The 14852-nt window shown below is 43.2% G+C and overlaps 1 protein-coding gene across 1 annotated transcript; it reads left to right on the forward strand.

Annotated features, from left to right (window-relative positions):
- Positions 1-673: 673 nt before the first annotated feature.
- ACAT1 (acetyl-CoA acetyltransferase 1) lies at positions 674-14820 on the forward strand. Its single transcript, XM_059493775.1, has 12 exons — positions 674-756; positions 2693-2740; positions 5242-5359; positions 6252-6347; positions 7437-7537; positions 9273-9416; positions 11226-11376; positions 11913-12008; positions 12681-12794; positions 13170-13234; positions 13868-14025; positions 14450-14820. The coding sequence occupies exons 1-12, from the start codon at positions 697-699 to the stop codon at positions 14568-14570; spliced, it is 1272 nt and encodes a 423-aa protein (XP_059349758.1). The 5' UTR covers positions 674-696; the 3' UTR covers positions 14571-14820.
- The last annotated feature ends 32 nt before the right edge of the window (positions 14821-14852 follow it).

A 14852-nucleotide genomic window follows, 5' to 3' on the forward strand; every position in this document is an offset into this window, starting at 1 on the left:
ATGTTTCCGACACGGGATTAAATGTCCGCGGCTCAGGTCAGTTTAACCTGCAGCGCGGGGCGGGCGAGGGCCGGGCCGAGGAGGGGCGGTGGCGGACAGGACACACCCCCGGGGGCTGGTTCTTTCCCGCAAGGATTTTCCAGCTGTCTCCATGCGGTTCGCTACCAGTGACTTTCCTTCTCGGCGCGGCATCCCAGGCTGTCCACCCCGCGCCTGGCCCCCGGGCGAGAGCAACGTCCTTGGCGCTGCGGAACCGCAGAATCCGTTCGGTCAGAAAAGACCTCCGGGATCACCGAGTCCAGCCCGTGACCCAGCCCCACCGTGTCACCCAGACCGTGGCACTGAGTGCCACGCCCACTCTTTCCTTAAGCGCCTCCAGGGAGGTGACCGGGCCGCCTCCCTGGGCAGCCCGTGGCGATGTCCGATCCCCTTTCCCTGCAGGAATTCCGCCTGATCTCCAGCCCGGCGGGGCTCCGGCTGGGGCGGTCCCGCGCACGCGGCACCAGCGGCCCTCGGGCACCGCACGCGCCAGCCCCTCTGACGCCGCCACCCGCCTTCCGCGCCAGCCAATGGCAGGGGCGGGTGTTGCACCGCCCCGCGCCGCGGGGCCAATGGCAGCGGGCAGGGGGAGGGGCGCCGCCGGCTATAGGCGGGGGCGGCGGCGGCGGTGAAGGTGACGGGGGCGCCGGCGGGAACATGGCGGCGGCAGCGGGGGCGATGCTGTGCGGGCGGCGGCCGGCAGCGGGGCTGCTGCGGGTGAGGCGATCGCGGGCCTGGCTTTACGTTCTCCCTCCCTACGCAGCCCCAGGCCCGCCGCCGGGCCCGGAAAGGCTCGGCCAAGGTCACACTGCCCTGCGGCGGGGCGGCTGCGCCCCCTCCCCTCACCCGTGCGGGAATCCCCGGGCCGGGAGGCGGCCGAGCGGAGGGAGCGAGCCCCGGGCCGGGAGGGGGTGAAAGGCGGCCTCTCCCGCCCCGCAGCGCCGGGCCCCGCACTGAGCCCGGCGGGACCTTTATCCGCGATCCTGAGCGCGGCTTTTTCCGCTGTCAGCGCCGCGGGTGCCGAGCCCTGCCCGGTACCGCTACAGCCATGGCGGTGTCCCGGCCGGGCCGGGCCTGCACTCGGCTTGGGTTCCTCTAATTAAGCAGTGTGCAGATATAAATTTCCACCTGCGGCTGTTGTTTCTCAGCTGGGCAGTGGGATGCTGCTGCCCCCAAAGCCGGTGTGGCTGGCGGCGCTGCTGGCGCTGTGGGGGCAGGTGCTGGCACCGGCACGGCGGTGGGAGCTGTGCTGGGAGAAAGGAGGGCAGGTGGATCGCATCCGAATTGCCATATGCCTAGCTGGAGGTGGCATTTTACCAGCTGTGGAAGTGGGTCCTTCCTTCCTTCCTTCCTTCCTTCCTTCCTTCCTTCCTTCCTTCCTTCCTTCCTTCGCGACAGAGCATGAATACTCCTAGCAGATGCCAGCTGCACTTGGTAAACAATTGTCTGGTTAGTCCAGTTTAAATTTCAGGCCTTGTGCAGTAAGAGTATTTATGGTCGTATAGGTATTTATTTTACTAGGCTTTGTTTTTTTGGCTCTAGCCCATGGAAGCACTGCTGTTAAAGCCTTCTAAGGGACATAATTCTTTTTCAGGGAGAAGTTTTAAATTAAACTTCCAGCTGGCTATTATAACTTGAGCTGGGGAGAAAACCAGACAAAATTCCCCGAACAAAACAAAAATCAAACAACTAATTCAGAACAGTAAAAAACCCCTTCTTTTTGTTAGTTGAAGGCTGGTAAATGAAGAGGAGAAACAGGCTAAATTTTTGTGTTGAGACACAACCAGAAGGCATTGTGCAATTTATAAAAATTTGGTGTTCTTGTGGTGTCCTTAAACAGTTGTTTTTAATTAGTATTTATTTAGCTGTAATTCAGCTAAATTTTCTTAAGGTGTCCTTAAGCAGTTGTTTTTAATTATTATTTATTTAGCTGTAATTCAGTAATTACAGATAGAAGGCCAGAAGTTTCCAGTGTGCTGAAATGTTGTCTCAGGAAATGGCTAAAGAAAGTGGTTTAAGCCACTAATGGAAAGATCATTCTGTTAATATGAAATAATGCCTACAGATATAATTTTGTATATTTGCACTGCTCAATTAGATGAAGCTACTGGCTGGTGAATTAAACTGCTCAGATAATCCCTTTTTCTTGGTTTTGTTTTATTATCCTATCTTGGTGTGGTGTTCTGAATATGATATCTTCATTTTTGTTTATAAAACACCAAGGGAGTGGGAGTTGTAGATGCAAACTGCCACTGTTTAGAAGCAGTGGAGTTAGTGGTAGGAATGAATGAACGAAGTCCGGGGAAGCAGACAGAGGGACTAGTAAACTTTTTCAAGATAACAGCACTCACCCCTGGCTTAGATATATGCTGTAGGTGTACATAACAGACTTGGACAAAATGAATTTGGTGTTGTTTTTGAAGGAGTATTTGTTTATTTTTCAGAAAACATTTTATCACAGATGTTATGGTGAGACTGTACTAGACTACACTTCTTTGCAAAGGCATGTTATGATTTTTTTCATATTTTTCCAGTGTTTCTTAGATACTAATTTTTGAAATAATCACTTCTATGAACATGGGTACATTACAGAATGAAACAGTATGGCACTGGCTTTCTTGATGTGAGATTCTGAGGCCTTTCTTGTTTTCAGGCTCTGAAGTACACAAGCCGTGGCTATGCATCACAGCGTACTTTAAATGTAAGTGTAAAGCACTCTCTGACTAGTCAACTGCTAGTTTCGATCTGTTTGTTAATCACTGACATTTTTAAGAAAATCATCACAAAAAAACTGGGTTAAAGACAGTGTCACTTGTGCCCAAGCCACATTTTACTGCAAAATGTGAAATAAGTCAGATTGCAGTTTATTTTGGTTGGCTAAGTGTGGGACAAAATTAGAAGTGTGTCAGCTGACGTAAGCTTCGTGTAACTGTCAAGCCAGAGTGGGAAAATACAGCTGATATCAACTGATCCCTTTGAAATTATTTGTGTTTCCTGCAACTTGCTATTACAATGTGAAAGGTGAGGACAAGTTTGTTACTGTCACTGATGATGAAGGGATTACAGTAATAGACAGCCCTTCATAGTTTTAAACAAGTATTGTTTGTCTTTATTTTTTTCCTAGTGTTTTCTTTCTTTGCCTGTCTGTCTAAATGGAAAAACCCTCATGACCAGGCCCTGTAAAGCTTTGTGATTAACTTTCACTGAAACCACAACAGCTGGAAGCAGTCATTGCTGCTTCTTGACAGCTGTCAGGGACAGCCAGAAGTCTGGCATGTGCATCTTTTTGGTGCCAGGTTCTCATGCTGCTCTCACAGGGTTATCAGGTGCACACGTGGATGTAGCACTAAAGCTAAGAGGTAAAATAAGAGTAAATTGTCTTTACTACTAGCATAGGGCTGGATGTCATAAACTGCTGCTTGCACGTTCTGCTGGCACCTGGGCTTTTGAATTTATCCAGGGGTGGAGACTTCACAACCACTCTGGGTAACCTGTGCCAGAGTTCAGCCACACCCCCAGTGGAGAAATGTTTCCTGATGTTCAGTGGGAGCTCCTTTGTGTCAATTGGTGCCCACTGTGCACCACTGAAAAGAGTTTGGCTCTACCTTCTTTGCACCCTTCCTTGCAGTATTAATATACTCACCTCCATGGTGAGGTGCTGCTGTTGAAGTTCTCTGTGGCACTTCAGCCACTCCTCCTTTGGTGTCACCAGCAAACCTGCTGAAGGTGCACTGCACCATCATCCAGGTCACTAATGAGGATGTGACGCAGGGCTGGACCAGTACTGATCCCTGCTAACTGGCCTCCAACCAGACTTTGTACCTCTATCACCACCCCAGCCTGGCCATTCAGCCCTTTTCTATCCCCCTCACCATCTGCATGTCTAGCCCACAGTTCATTAGCTTCTGTATGAGGATTTTATGGGAGACAAAGGTGAAAGCCTCACTGTAGTCCAGGTGGGCCATGTCTGCTCTCCCCTCCTCTACCAGACCAGTCACTTCATTGTAGAAGCCTGGCAGTTTGTCTGAGCATGGCTTCCCCTTGGTGAATCCCTGCTGATGACTCCTGATGATTTTCTTGTTAGTGTAAATGTTTTTTTAGGATTAGTTGTTTCATCCCTTTCCAGGGGTTAAGATGGCTCTCACTGACCTGTAGTTCCCTTTCTTACCCTTCTTGAGGATTGGAGTAATGCTTGGCTTTCCTCCAGTCCTTGGGCACCACACACAATTGTTGTGACTATCTCAGCATTATTGAAAGCGACCTTAAAAAGTCACCTGCCAGCTCCCACAGAACTCATAGGGGCATCTGGTCAGGACCCATGGATTTATGTATGTCCAGTTTGCCCTGACTTGTTCCTCTTTCACTAAGGGTGCATCTTCCTTGCTCCATCCTTCCCCCAGTCTCTGGAGGCTGGGATTCCTGAAGGCTGCTCTTAGCACTGAAGACTGAGGCAAATCAGGCATTCAGTATTTCAGCCTTGTCCTTTGTCACCAAGGAGGCCCATATTTTCCTTGCTTCTTAGGTGCTCATGGAAGCCCTTCCTTTGCTTTTGACATTCCTTCTCAGATTTAATTCTTGGCTTTATGACCTCATCACTGCGTGCTCAGACTGTGTGCCAGATTCTCAGTCCCTGTTTCCATCTCTTGTATGATTCATTTTTGTGTGAGTTTTGGTATCTATCCATCCTGGCATTTTTACCCAACTTACTGCTCATTGGAATGGATTGCTCTGGAGCTTGGAGGGGTCCTCTTTGAACATCAGCCAGCTTTCTTTGTTCCCCCTTTGCTCCAGAATGTTCAGGATTCTTGCAAACATCCTCAATGCCAAGGCTGAGCTCCATGCACTCCACCTGTTCTGTCCCATAACGTGCAAGGCCTCTCCTCTGCCCCCTTGCCTTGTCTTCTTGACCTGTCCTTCCTGGAGAGCCCTTATCCCTCAAGGCAGCACTGCAGCCATGTGAGCCATCTCACACAGCTCCATGATCCCAAGGCTGTAGCGCTGCAGCTGCACACCAGTCTCCTTATGTTTACTCTCCATGCTGCACACATTAATACAGATTTTAGTGCTCTGAAACACTTGCAGGGTGAAAGAGAGGCTGTGACCTCAGTGAAATAATAACAAGTAGATACATTTTAAAAATACTGCTATATGTGTGCAATTGTGAGAGAGATTGTGACTTTTACTCTGTTCTTCTGCACTTAGGAGGTGGTGATAGCAAGTGCTGTAAGGACACCTATTGGATCTTTCCAAGGGTCTCTTTCCTCACTGCCAGCCAATAAACTTGGTTCCATTGCAATTAAGGGAGCAATTGCCAGAGCAGGTATGCATACACATTTTTTTTCCTGTGACAAAGAAAACCTTAAGTAGCTTGGTGTCTTTTCAATGGCTTGGTAATGTAAAAAACCTGCAGTGTCCTGGATTTTTTTGCTCCTGTGGCATTTTTAAGTCTATCCACAAAAGCCATTTAAGTAAAGTTGACTGTCAGACTTTAATTCAATCTGAATTAAGGGCGGCTCCTAGGAGCAGAATGTAGCCTAGGGGTATGTGTGCTATTCCAAATGTGATTGAACATGGTATTTGGTTTGTTGGGATGGGTTTTCATGACATGTGTAAGCTGATGCAAAGGCTGCTTGCTGCTGAGACCAGTGGCCTTTCCTTTCCCTGCCTGGTTTTTATGTGGGTGCATGTACCTGAAGGACAGCCTTGTCAGCCTTTTGATGGATTCAGTCTAGCAAAAAAGTTTTTTTAGGGAAGAGGAGGGTTTATACTACAAGAACTTGGACACCAGGGCTGTTACAAGAGATGCAGCAGGAGAGCAGACCCCTCTGGTGGCAGCTGGCTGTGGCCTTGACTTGCCCTTGCTAAACAAACAAAATTGTCTTTAGACATAATTCTAGCACAAAAAAAGTTTTGGACATTTAACTATCCATGGAAATTGAGCTTCTCAGGTGATTCGTAAGACTTGGAAATGTTGACTTCATTGAAATAACTGCAGCTTGTCCTGCAGGGTGACCGAGGAATTATCTTCTGGGGGGATCACCAGTTCACCATGCTCCATGAATATGAGGGTAGAAATCTGGAATACACCCACTGAGGCCTGGGTTCTGTTAGCATATGGCTTGGATGTGGCAAGTTTTATTAGTCTTTGATAGAAAACTTCAATGGGAACTTTTGTCAAAAGGATCCTGAATCAAAACAATTTTGTTTTGTAGGAATCCCTGCAGAAGAAGTGAAAGAGGCTTATATGGGCAATGTCCTGCAGGCTGGACAAGGACAAGCTCCAGCCAGACAAGCAGTTTTGGGTGCAGGTAATCCTTCTCTTTGCACTGGGGTTGAAGGTTTTCTGTCTTTGTGTAGCTGGGATCTACTGGGCTGTGAGTTAAAGCAGAGTGGTGGGCAGCCCTTTGTCAGGACAGTCCATGGATGCTTTTTGCCCTGTGATGGGTGAAGGGTGCACATTGCACTCATGCAAGTGGGATGTTATTGCCTAAAGTGTTTGCAGTACTGGAGACCAGGCTGGTAATTCCACAGTACTTTACATTAGTGATGGCTGCTCTGAATCTTTCACAAAACAGAGTGTTTTCAGTGTATCATTATTCTCAATTCTTACTGGATGAAGAGTCAGTGAGTTTCTTTCAGCTCATGACTATGTACAACTCATCTTCCTGTGGAGTCTGGAGCTGACACTGGAAGGATTCACTGTATGTTAGCTATAACATGAAAGTTATTGGGGTGCAGAAGTTATTTTCTTCTCCCTTCTTCTGTAGGGGTGGGATTCCATACCTTAGCTTGTTTCTAGGTAAGACTGTAGGTCAGGGAGGAACTATGTACTTTCTTGGATCTGTTGTACATTTTTGAAGGAAAAGGAAGTACTTCCATGTTAGGCAAAGTGATAAATATGGCTCTTTTCATTCACAGAAATACACAGTGTCTTGAGTTGGAGGGGACCTTAAAGATCTCATTCCAGCCCCCCTACTGTGGGCAAGGACTCCTTCCATTAGGCCAGGGTGCTCAGAGCCCTGCCCAGCCTGGCCTGGGGTCTGTCTTGTTGCCAGTTGCTAAATTCTGCTACTTATTTATGCTTTTTCAGCCTTGGGTGCTGCTTAGAGGCAGAGATCAGGGTTTTGGGAACAGATGCACTTCTGGAGTCCCTTCCTTGATCTTCCATTTCCTTGCCTTTCCCCTTATCACAAGTCAGTTGTTGGAAAGGGAGAAACAACAGGGGTTTCCAAGAACTATGAATAAGTGTAGATAAATTGCCTTGGCAGGCTAAACAGTGCAAGCTGGACATCCTGGGCTTAGATAAAAACCAGTGCCATATGAAATATTGCTGAAACACCAATAAAATACTGAAGTCTACCCTCCAAATAACAGCTGTACAAACTTCTCTGACTCAGGTCTGCCGATCGCCACTCCTACCACAACTGTCAATAAAGTCTGTGCTTCAGGAATGAAATCAATCATGATGGCAGCACAAAGCCTGATGTGTGGGAGTCAGGTATGTGGATTTTGTGCCGTTCTGTGGAAAAAACCACACTGTTCATGTTGTATATCCTGTCCTACCAATAGCTGTGCTCTTTGATTAGGGATTGTGTTTTGGCTTGGGATAATAAAGCTAATTAGCAAGGGCTTGTTTTGTTTTGTTTATGCAACCCTAATTTTACAGTTGTTTTAGTATGTTTGAGTTCAAAACAGAAAAGAAAGTAAATACTATAGTTGGAAAATTCAGATGTGTTTTTAGAGCTGAAGAAACAAGGTGGATTGTTTGGGGTATTTATCTCATCTCTCTACCCCCACCCCACCTACCAGTCCAGCCCCCAGAATATAATTAAGGGAATTTTCAAGCTTTCAGTTTTGAAAAGGTGAAGAAATTTTTATATACTTAGTTTTTGGTGAGTTGACTTCCAGACAGTGTTAACATTTAAATGAATTTAATACACATATTCAAGCAATGTTGTTTCCAAGTACACTAAAGATCTTTCAGGCTTATTTATTGTTTTAGAAGAAGCAGAATTTATTGTTGGTGAATAAGCTTTTTCATTACAGAGTTTGATGAAGGAGAATTGCTCATCTCTGTCAACTTTCTTACAAGATTTTCTGTACAATGGGAAAAAAAATTCTGTCACTTGATGGGAGGATAGGAGAATACATCATTTTCAGTAAGCCATTAAATGCTGTGCGGCAAAGAATGTGGGAGAAGTGTGAATGTGAAGAAAGACATTTCAGTTTTGTTTTTAATTCCACACCCAAAGCATTTTGGCAGCATCTTTGGTTCTCTGAAGTGAAAATATAATCAGTTCAATTATATATATTTTTGGCTTTAAAAGTAAGTGGCTCATAAGCGAAGAATACTTTTCTGTGTGTGTTTAAAACAAAAGTGTTTAAATTTTGATGTGCCTTCTGTGGAAATCACAGTGTAACTGGAGTTAAGCAACTGCTTTATTGCTTTGGCCTTGCCCTGCAGAAAACAGCACTTTGTCAGGGGCCTGCTGAAGTTGATGGAAATCTTGTCACCAGACTTTGAACCAGGCCCAGCATGTCTTTGTAAACAGCTACATTTGGATGCAGTCATTTATATCCAATGACTTCATGAGAGTGGTTGTGCCTTTGGTTGGTTTGACAGATGTAGGCCATGAGCTCTGAATAGAAGTGGAATTTTCAGCTGAATTAATCATACAAACTGTGCTGCCAGTCTCAGCAAAATCAGAGACTCAGCCAGTTATTAGTCTCTAGAGCTGTTAATTATGGAGGGGTTGGTATTGGTTTGTTTTTCCTGGCTGTGGGCTGTGAGGTATCTGTGGTATGACAGTGATGGTTCCCAGTGGCTTGAGTCAGTGTACACCATTATAGAAACAATTGTATTGGCTCTCTCTCCAGGTCTTTCACTTCATGGAATTTAAATGCCAGGGATTCTTGTTCCTCTAGTCTGCTGCTGCTTCCATATCCTCCACTGCCTTTCCAATATATATGTATTTTCAATAGTTTTGTCTCCAGCCTTCTTTTTTTTTTTTCTTTATTACTTCATGTCTTGTTTCTGCCAGGTTGGATTACCTATCTTCAGTTGTTCCTGTTTGCTTTTTAAATGCATAAAGGGTATTCTTTTTATCTCCTTCTCTAAGACTTCTGAGAAGGGTAAAGTGCCCATGCTTAAGCTTTTACTAATACTGTTCCTGCAAGAAGTCATGGAGAACACACTGCATGATTATTAATTTTATCTTGTTTTCTTTGGGCAGGATGTCATGGTTGCTGGTGGAATGGAGAGCATGTCCAATGTTCCTTACACGATGAGCAGAGGGGCAACACCTTATGGAGGACTAAAGCTGGAAGACCTGATAGTAAAAGATGGGCTGACAGATGCTTACAACCATATCCATATGGTAAATATTCCTGCACAGTGCTCGTGTATCAACCATAGATAGACCTGATGCAGATCTGAAAAGCTTGCTTACAGTTGTTATGAAACTGCTTCCTCTAGCAAGCCTGGAAATGAGGAAGCAAAAAAGTCTTCCATTTCCAGATTTCCTGCAGTGCCAGCCCAGAATAGCAGAGTAGTTTGTAATTACCTGTCTCAGCAGTCGGAATAGCCTAAAGCAAGGATTAAGAGAAAAATTAATTCTGCTACTGATGGGTTGCTGTTGCTCCATCTGAGGGAGGGAGCCATCAGGTTGCTTGGTGTCTGTGAGGATATCTGCTCTGAAGGATCCAGCAGCTCATGTTTTTCCCTCCCCCAGAGTACATATCTCATATCTCCTGTGGGAAGGTTTGAGTCAGCTGGTGTGCTTACTCATCAGCAGGGTAACTTAAATTGGACAAACAAGGGCAAACTTTGGATGGGTTTGGAAAACAACTGATGCAAAGGCAGTCAAGAACAATCACCAGGGAAGAAGAGTTTAAAAAGGGAATGGCTGCTTTCAGCTTATGAATATTTCTGACATTTACCCAGTGGTAATTCACAGCTGTAGGGCATTATTGATTGATCAGTTGGTGTTCTTTCTGGGATACAGGAAAATGTGTCATGAAGAATATTTACTTTGATCCATAGATTTGGTACAGACCTCACTTGTGCATGATTTATTCTTTTTGTACTCTAGTGCTTAGGCTATGTGTGAATGTTGAAACTCATTCCCACATTTCAGCTAAAATGGATTTTGAATGTGAGGATTTTATAGGAATCTAAAGGGTGACTTTGATAGTTCCCTCATATGAGGAAAAATTCTAGCAGTTGGTTATAATACACCAAGATTTAATAGATTGGGACAGTATGTTGGAACCTTTTGTCTATCTTATAGCAGATGTAGGTTGTTTAGAAAGCCTTGACAGTCTGTGAGAACATACAAGAAAGTCCATAGGATGGCTTTGGGAATTACTCTTGTCTGTGTTTTGGCAATAGCCTAAGTTGCTGGTGCTTTGAGGTTTGAAGACTTCAATTTCATTCATTGCATAGAAGTGAACTTGCTTACTTGAATAACTGGAGGGACACAATACTAAAGGGTTTTGTGTTGATTCATTGAGTCTTCCAATGGAATGAGAGGTGGAACAAAACCTTTCAAGGGCAAATCCTTCCAGTTGACTAAATGATTTTTTAAAAAAAATTATCACTGGATATTTAGACAGTGATGGTAATGAATTGTGAGTATATAATTACAATCATGATTTGCCTATATAAAAATGATTTAGTTGTTTCGTTCTACTTATTTCATTATAGTTATTAGAAAAAAGGGATACATACTTTTATTTCTGCAGTTTTTAGAGTCTGAAGGCCCTGTGTGTTGTCCTGTTTTTGTAATCTTTGGAATAGACAGGGTAATAATAATGCAGTGAAAACACTAGGAAAATGATGTGAACATGTGGTACTGTGGGTGAAAAATGATCGTCAGTCTCTGAAGATGTCAGCCCTAAGCACTTTAAACTTACTTTTGCATGCAGTTTAACTGAAAAAAAAAAGCTTTATAAGGAAAGTTCGTTTATGGCTTTTGTTAATCTGGATCCAGAAGACATTTTTGCTAAATCTGACAATTATATTTCAAAACCAGAAGTTGCTATTTGTTCATGACTGTAAATCGGAAATGGACACCAAGTATTAGTCACATTCAGTTCTGGAAATCTGCTGGTTGGGGTTTTTTCAGTTGTAGATGAGCTTTGCATCTTCAGGAACACCAAACCTAACAGGCCTGTTTTCCTCCAAGGGCAACTGTGCTGAGAACACTGCCAAGAAGTTCACTATTTCCAGAGAGGAGCAAGACACTTATGCCATAGGCTCTTACACCAAGAGCAAAACAGCCTGGGACTCAGGAGTACTGAAAAATGAAATAGTTCCTGTAACTATTTCAAAAAAAGGTATTGTGGAAAGGTGTGATGAGATGAATTTTGTTTCTTATAGAAAGCTGTAATTTGTCTGTGTTCAGTGCAAATTAGATTGTTTAAACATGTGAATCTCAGGAACATTCATTTTGATCACCCAAGAATTTTCTGTTAGGCAGACTTTCTGGTCAACAGCAGTGACCTGTCATCTGGTTTTTGTTTTTCAGTTTTTTTTCAGTGTTGCATACCGTATCTTTTTCTTTTTTGGTCTAAGTGAAGGTTAGCTATTGGATTTAGTTATGGCTTAAGGACATCTATTTGTATCTATTTGTTTTAATTTACATTAAAGATAGGCTCTTTGTCCTTTTTGTTCAGCCACTGGGAAGTATAAATGGATTTTCTGCAAATGAATTTGATTAAGGAATAACTTTTATTTTTTTCAGTTCATGTAAGCACATTTCATAATGTGCATTTTTACATGCATTTGCACTTTTTTACTGAAATAAGTTATTTATATAAGGCAGTATTTAGTCAACTGTTTTACAGAATACTAAACCAAATCTGAATTTCAGGGAAGCCAGATACAGAAGTGAAAGAAGATGAAGAATACAAACGTGTTGATTTCAGTAAAGTTCCAAAGCTGAAAGCTGTTTTCCAAAAAGAAAATGGTAAATATTGTTAACAGAGCTGCTTAATTTTCTGACAAGTGCAGGGATGCTTTGTCACGGTGGAGAGTACTGTTCACAAGAGCCTGAATGCTCAACAACAGCCCTTTTATTTTTAAATGTCTGCTGAGGTAAAGAAATGTGCTGCACAACAGCATGAACTGGCTTGGATTAAAAGATGGTCCAAGAGCCTTAAACCAGTGAACACCTCTGTTTGGGACATTCACCTTAACAAGAGTGACAGGTGGGTTTCAGTTTCAGTGGGCTTTGGTCTCTGCCAGGTGTAAACTCCCGTTGCTGTGCAGCTGGAGTGGCTTTACAGAGTTGCCATTGCTTCCTGAATCTGTAATTGATAAACTTTCCTGGCTAAAACTGCCTCATTCACAACCCTTCCTGAGCTGGAATTCTGTGACAATGCCAGCAGTGCAGCTGCCATGGAAGGTGTGATCTAAGCTAGCATGGGATAAGGATACAAGTACCTGTGGCTGCAGTTGTTTCATCAAACAGGTATCAAAAATCAACTCATTTTTAGTTAACTCAGTGCAACAGGTTTCACCAAATGATTGAGACTTCATGGTCAGTGAACTCAGGGAGAAACAATCCTTCACAGGATATACGTGAGCTGTTTTGCATAACACTTTCACCTCTGCCTAAGGAATGTTTTTCCTTCTCTAGGAACAGTTACAGCTGCTAATGCCAGCACTCTGAATGATGGAGCAGCTGCTTTGGTGCTGATGACTACAGATGCAGCCAACAGACTGAAAGTCAAACCTTTGGCACGGATAGTAGGTATGATCTGCCTTACCTCTAGGAAAGTCCTGGAAAATACTCCCATAGTGTGCTCTCAGGCTGGGAGTCCTGTTTGGCTGGTTACTGGCAGTCCTGTTATGGCTGCATCTTCCCAGCACAATCCTTGAAGCTTCAAGTGTTACACCAGCAGACTTTTGACCATAAACAGAATACTCTATATATAATAATAAAAATCTGAAAATATTATTGTGTGACTTACTTAGAGCACTACATTTTAGATGCAGCTATTTCATAGACCGTGGTATTCAGAATTTCTCTATCTTGGCAGTGTTTGCTGCTTGCAAAGAAAGAAAATAATGTATGGTAAAAACACAAGGTCTTCAAAGACTTTTTCTGATTTTTTTCATTTTTCAGCTTTTGCAGATGCTGCTGTTGATCCTATTGACTTTCCAATTGCACCTGCATATGCTGTTCCTAAGGTAAGAATAAAACTGAGTGGGTTTTGGAAAAAAAAGCTTCCCTAGCATTCCACTGTTGGTTCATCCTGTCTCAGTGGGTCTTGTTGAATTAGGATTGAAATTTTAATGATAATTACAGAGAACAGATGTTTTGCAGAGGACCAAGGCTAGACTGCAGATCTTCAGAGTTAACAAATTTCTCACACCTATTTTGAAGGGAGTATTGTTCTGTATTGCTTTTAGCAACTTTTGACATGTTTACACCTTTGAAGTTTTGCAGCTTGTATGGCTAAAAGGCAAAATAAGTATGATTGTACATGGGTAGACTTGTTCTAAAAGGAACTGAAGGGAAGTGTATGGTGTGAGGCAGTATTGTGTCATTTTAAATGGATTTACTGTAGCAGCAGTCTTAGTGTTGTGTGATGGAAATGCATCCTTGAATGGGCTGCTCTCCATTCTTTCTTTGGTGAAAACTCAAGTTTCTGGTTCAGTCCCTCAGTTTTGCTTTTTCCCATCTGACAAAAAGGTTCCTAAATGTGAATTTGTGAATCAGACTATGGGGAGCCTGAGTCACTGACTTCAAAATAGACCTATTATTTCTTTAATTAGTTTCCTAATTTTTTCATAGTAGTAATTATTTTGTATTATTTCTAGATTCTAAGTGAGACAGGCCTGAAAAAAGAAGAAATTGCAATGTGGGAAATTAACGAAGCATTCAGTGTTGTGGTGCTGGCCAATATTAAAATGCTGGACATTGATCCACAAAAAGTAAATATTCATGGAGGAGCTGTCTCTCTTGGACATCCAATAGGGTAAGCAAAGTAAGCTCTGGGTTTGCTCTGCACAGAGGCATTGTCTTCTAGGTAATGAGTTTTAAGCAAGTAAGAGTATGTTTGAATTTAATCCTTGATTTGGTTGTGGGAGATCTGTTCCCTTCTTTGAAAGAGCTTTGCTGCATGTAGAGGTACTCTGTAATATACAGGCTGGCATGGAGGTGATTTCTTTTTCCCAAAGAAACTTTATCTATACATACACAAACAAAAATGCCATGTTGAAGAACCTTTGTGTTTATTCCTCTCTAGCTCCAGTACTTAATCTGTACTGCAGAGAACTGCAGACAAAAGGATTGTTTCAGTTTTTTTGTTGGTGCTATGTTCTGCCAATGTCCCTTTGTGTAGGTCAAATTAAGAATTTCCTTTAAACTAAGCTATGTTCTTTTGTTTTTCTGATATCCAGAATGTCTGGGGCAAGAATTGTCGTTCACATGGCGCATGCTTTGAAACCAGGACAATACGGTCTTGCAGGAATCTGCAATGGAGGAGGAGGTGCTTCTGCAATACTGATACAGAAGCTGTAGCCCAAGCAGCATGAGAAACAGCCTTAAAAGCTCTCTGATCAAAATTGAGTGGTAGCTGTTACATCTTATTTATCAATCAGTGGATGAATTCTGTAACTGCTATTCTAAAATTTCCTAAGGCATCAATGATTACTGATCCAGACAACTGGCCCTTTATTGCTTTATCAGTTCAACTTTTTATACAGTACAAGTAAGCAATGTCAAATTTTAATTTTGGCTTGACATCTGACAATAAAGAATGTTAACTATGGCTCCCTCTGTCACTGACTTATTTCTTAAAGG

The sequence above is a fragment of the Ammospiza nelsoni genome, chromosome 2, assembly GCF_027579445.1.
Source record: "Ammospiza nelsoni isolate bAmmNel1 chromosome 2, bAmmNel1.pri, whole genome shotgun sequence".
In the NCBI taxonomy this organism is placed as follows: domain Eukaryota; kingdom Metazoa; phylum Chordata; class Aves; order Passeriformes; family Passerellidae; genus Ammospiza; species Ammospiza nelsoni.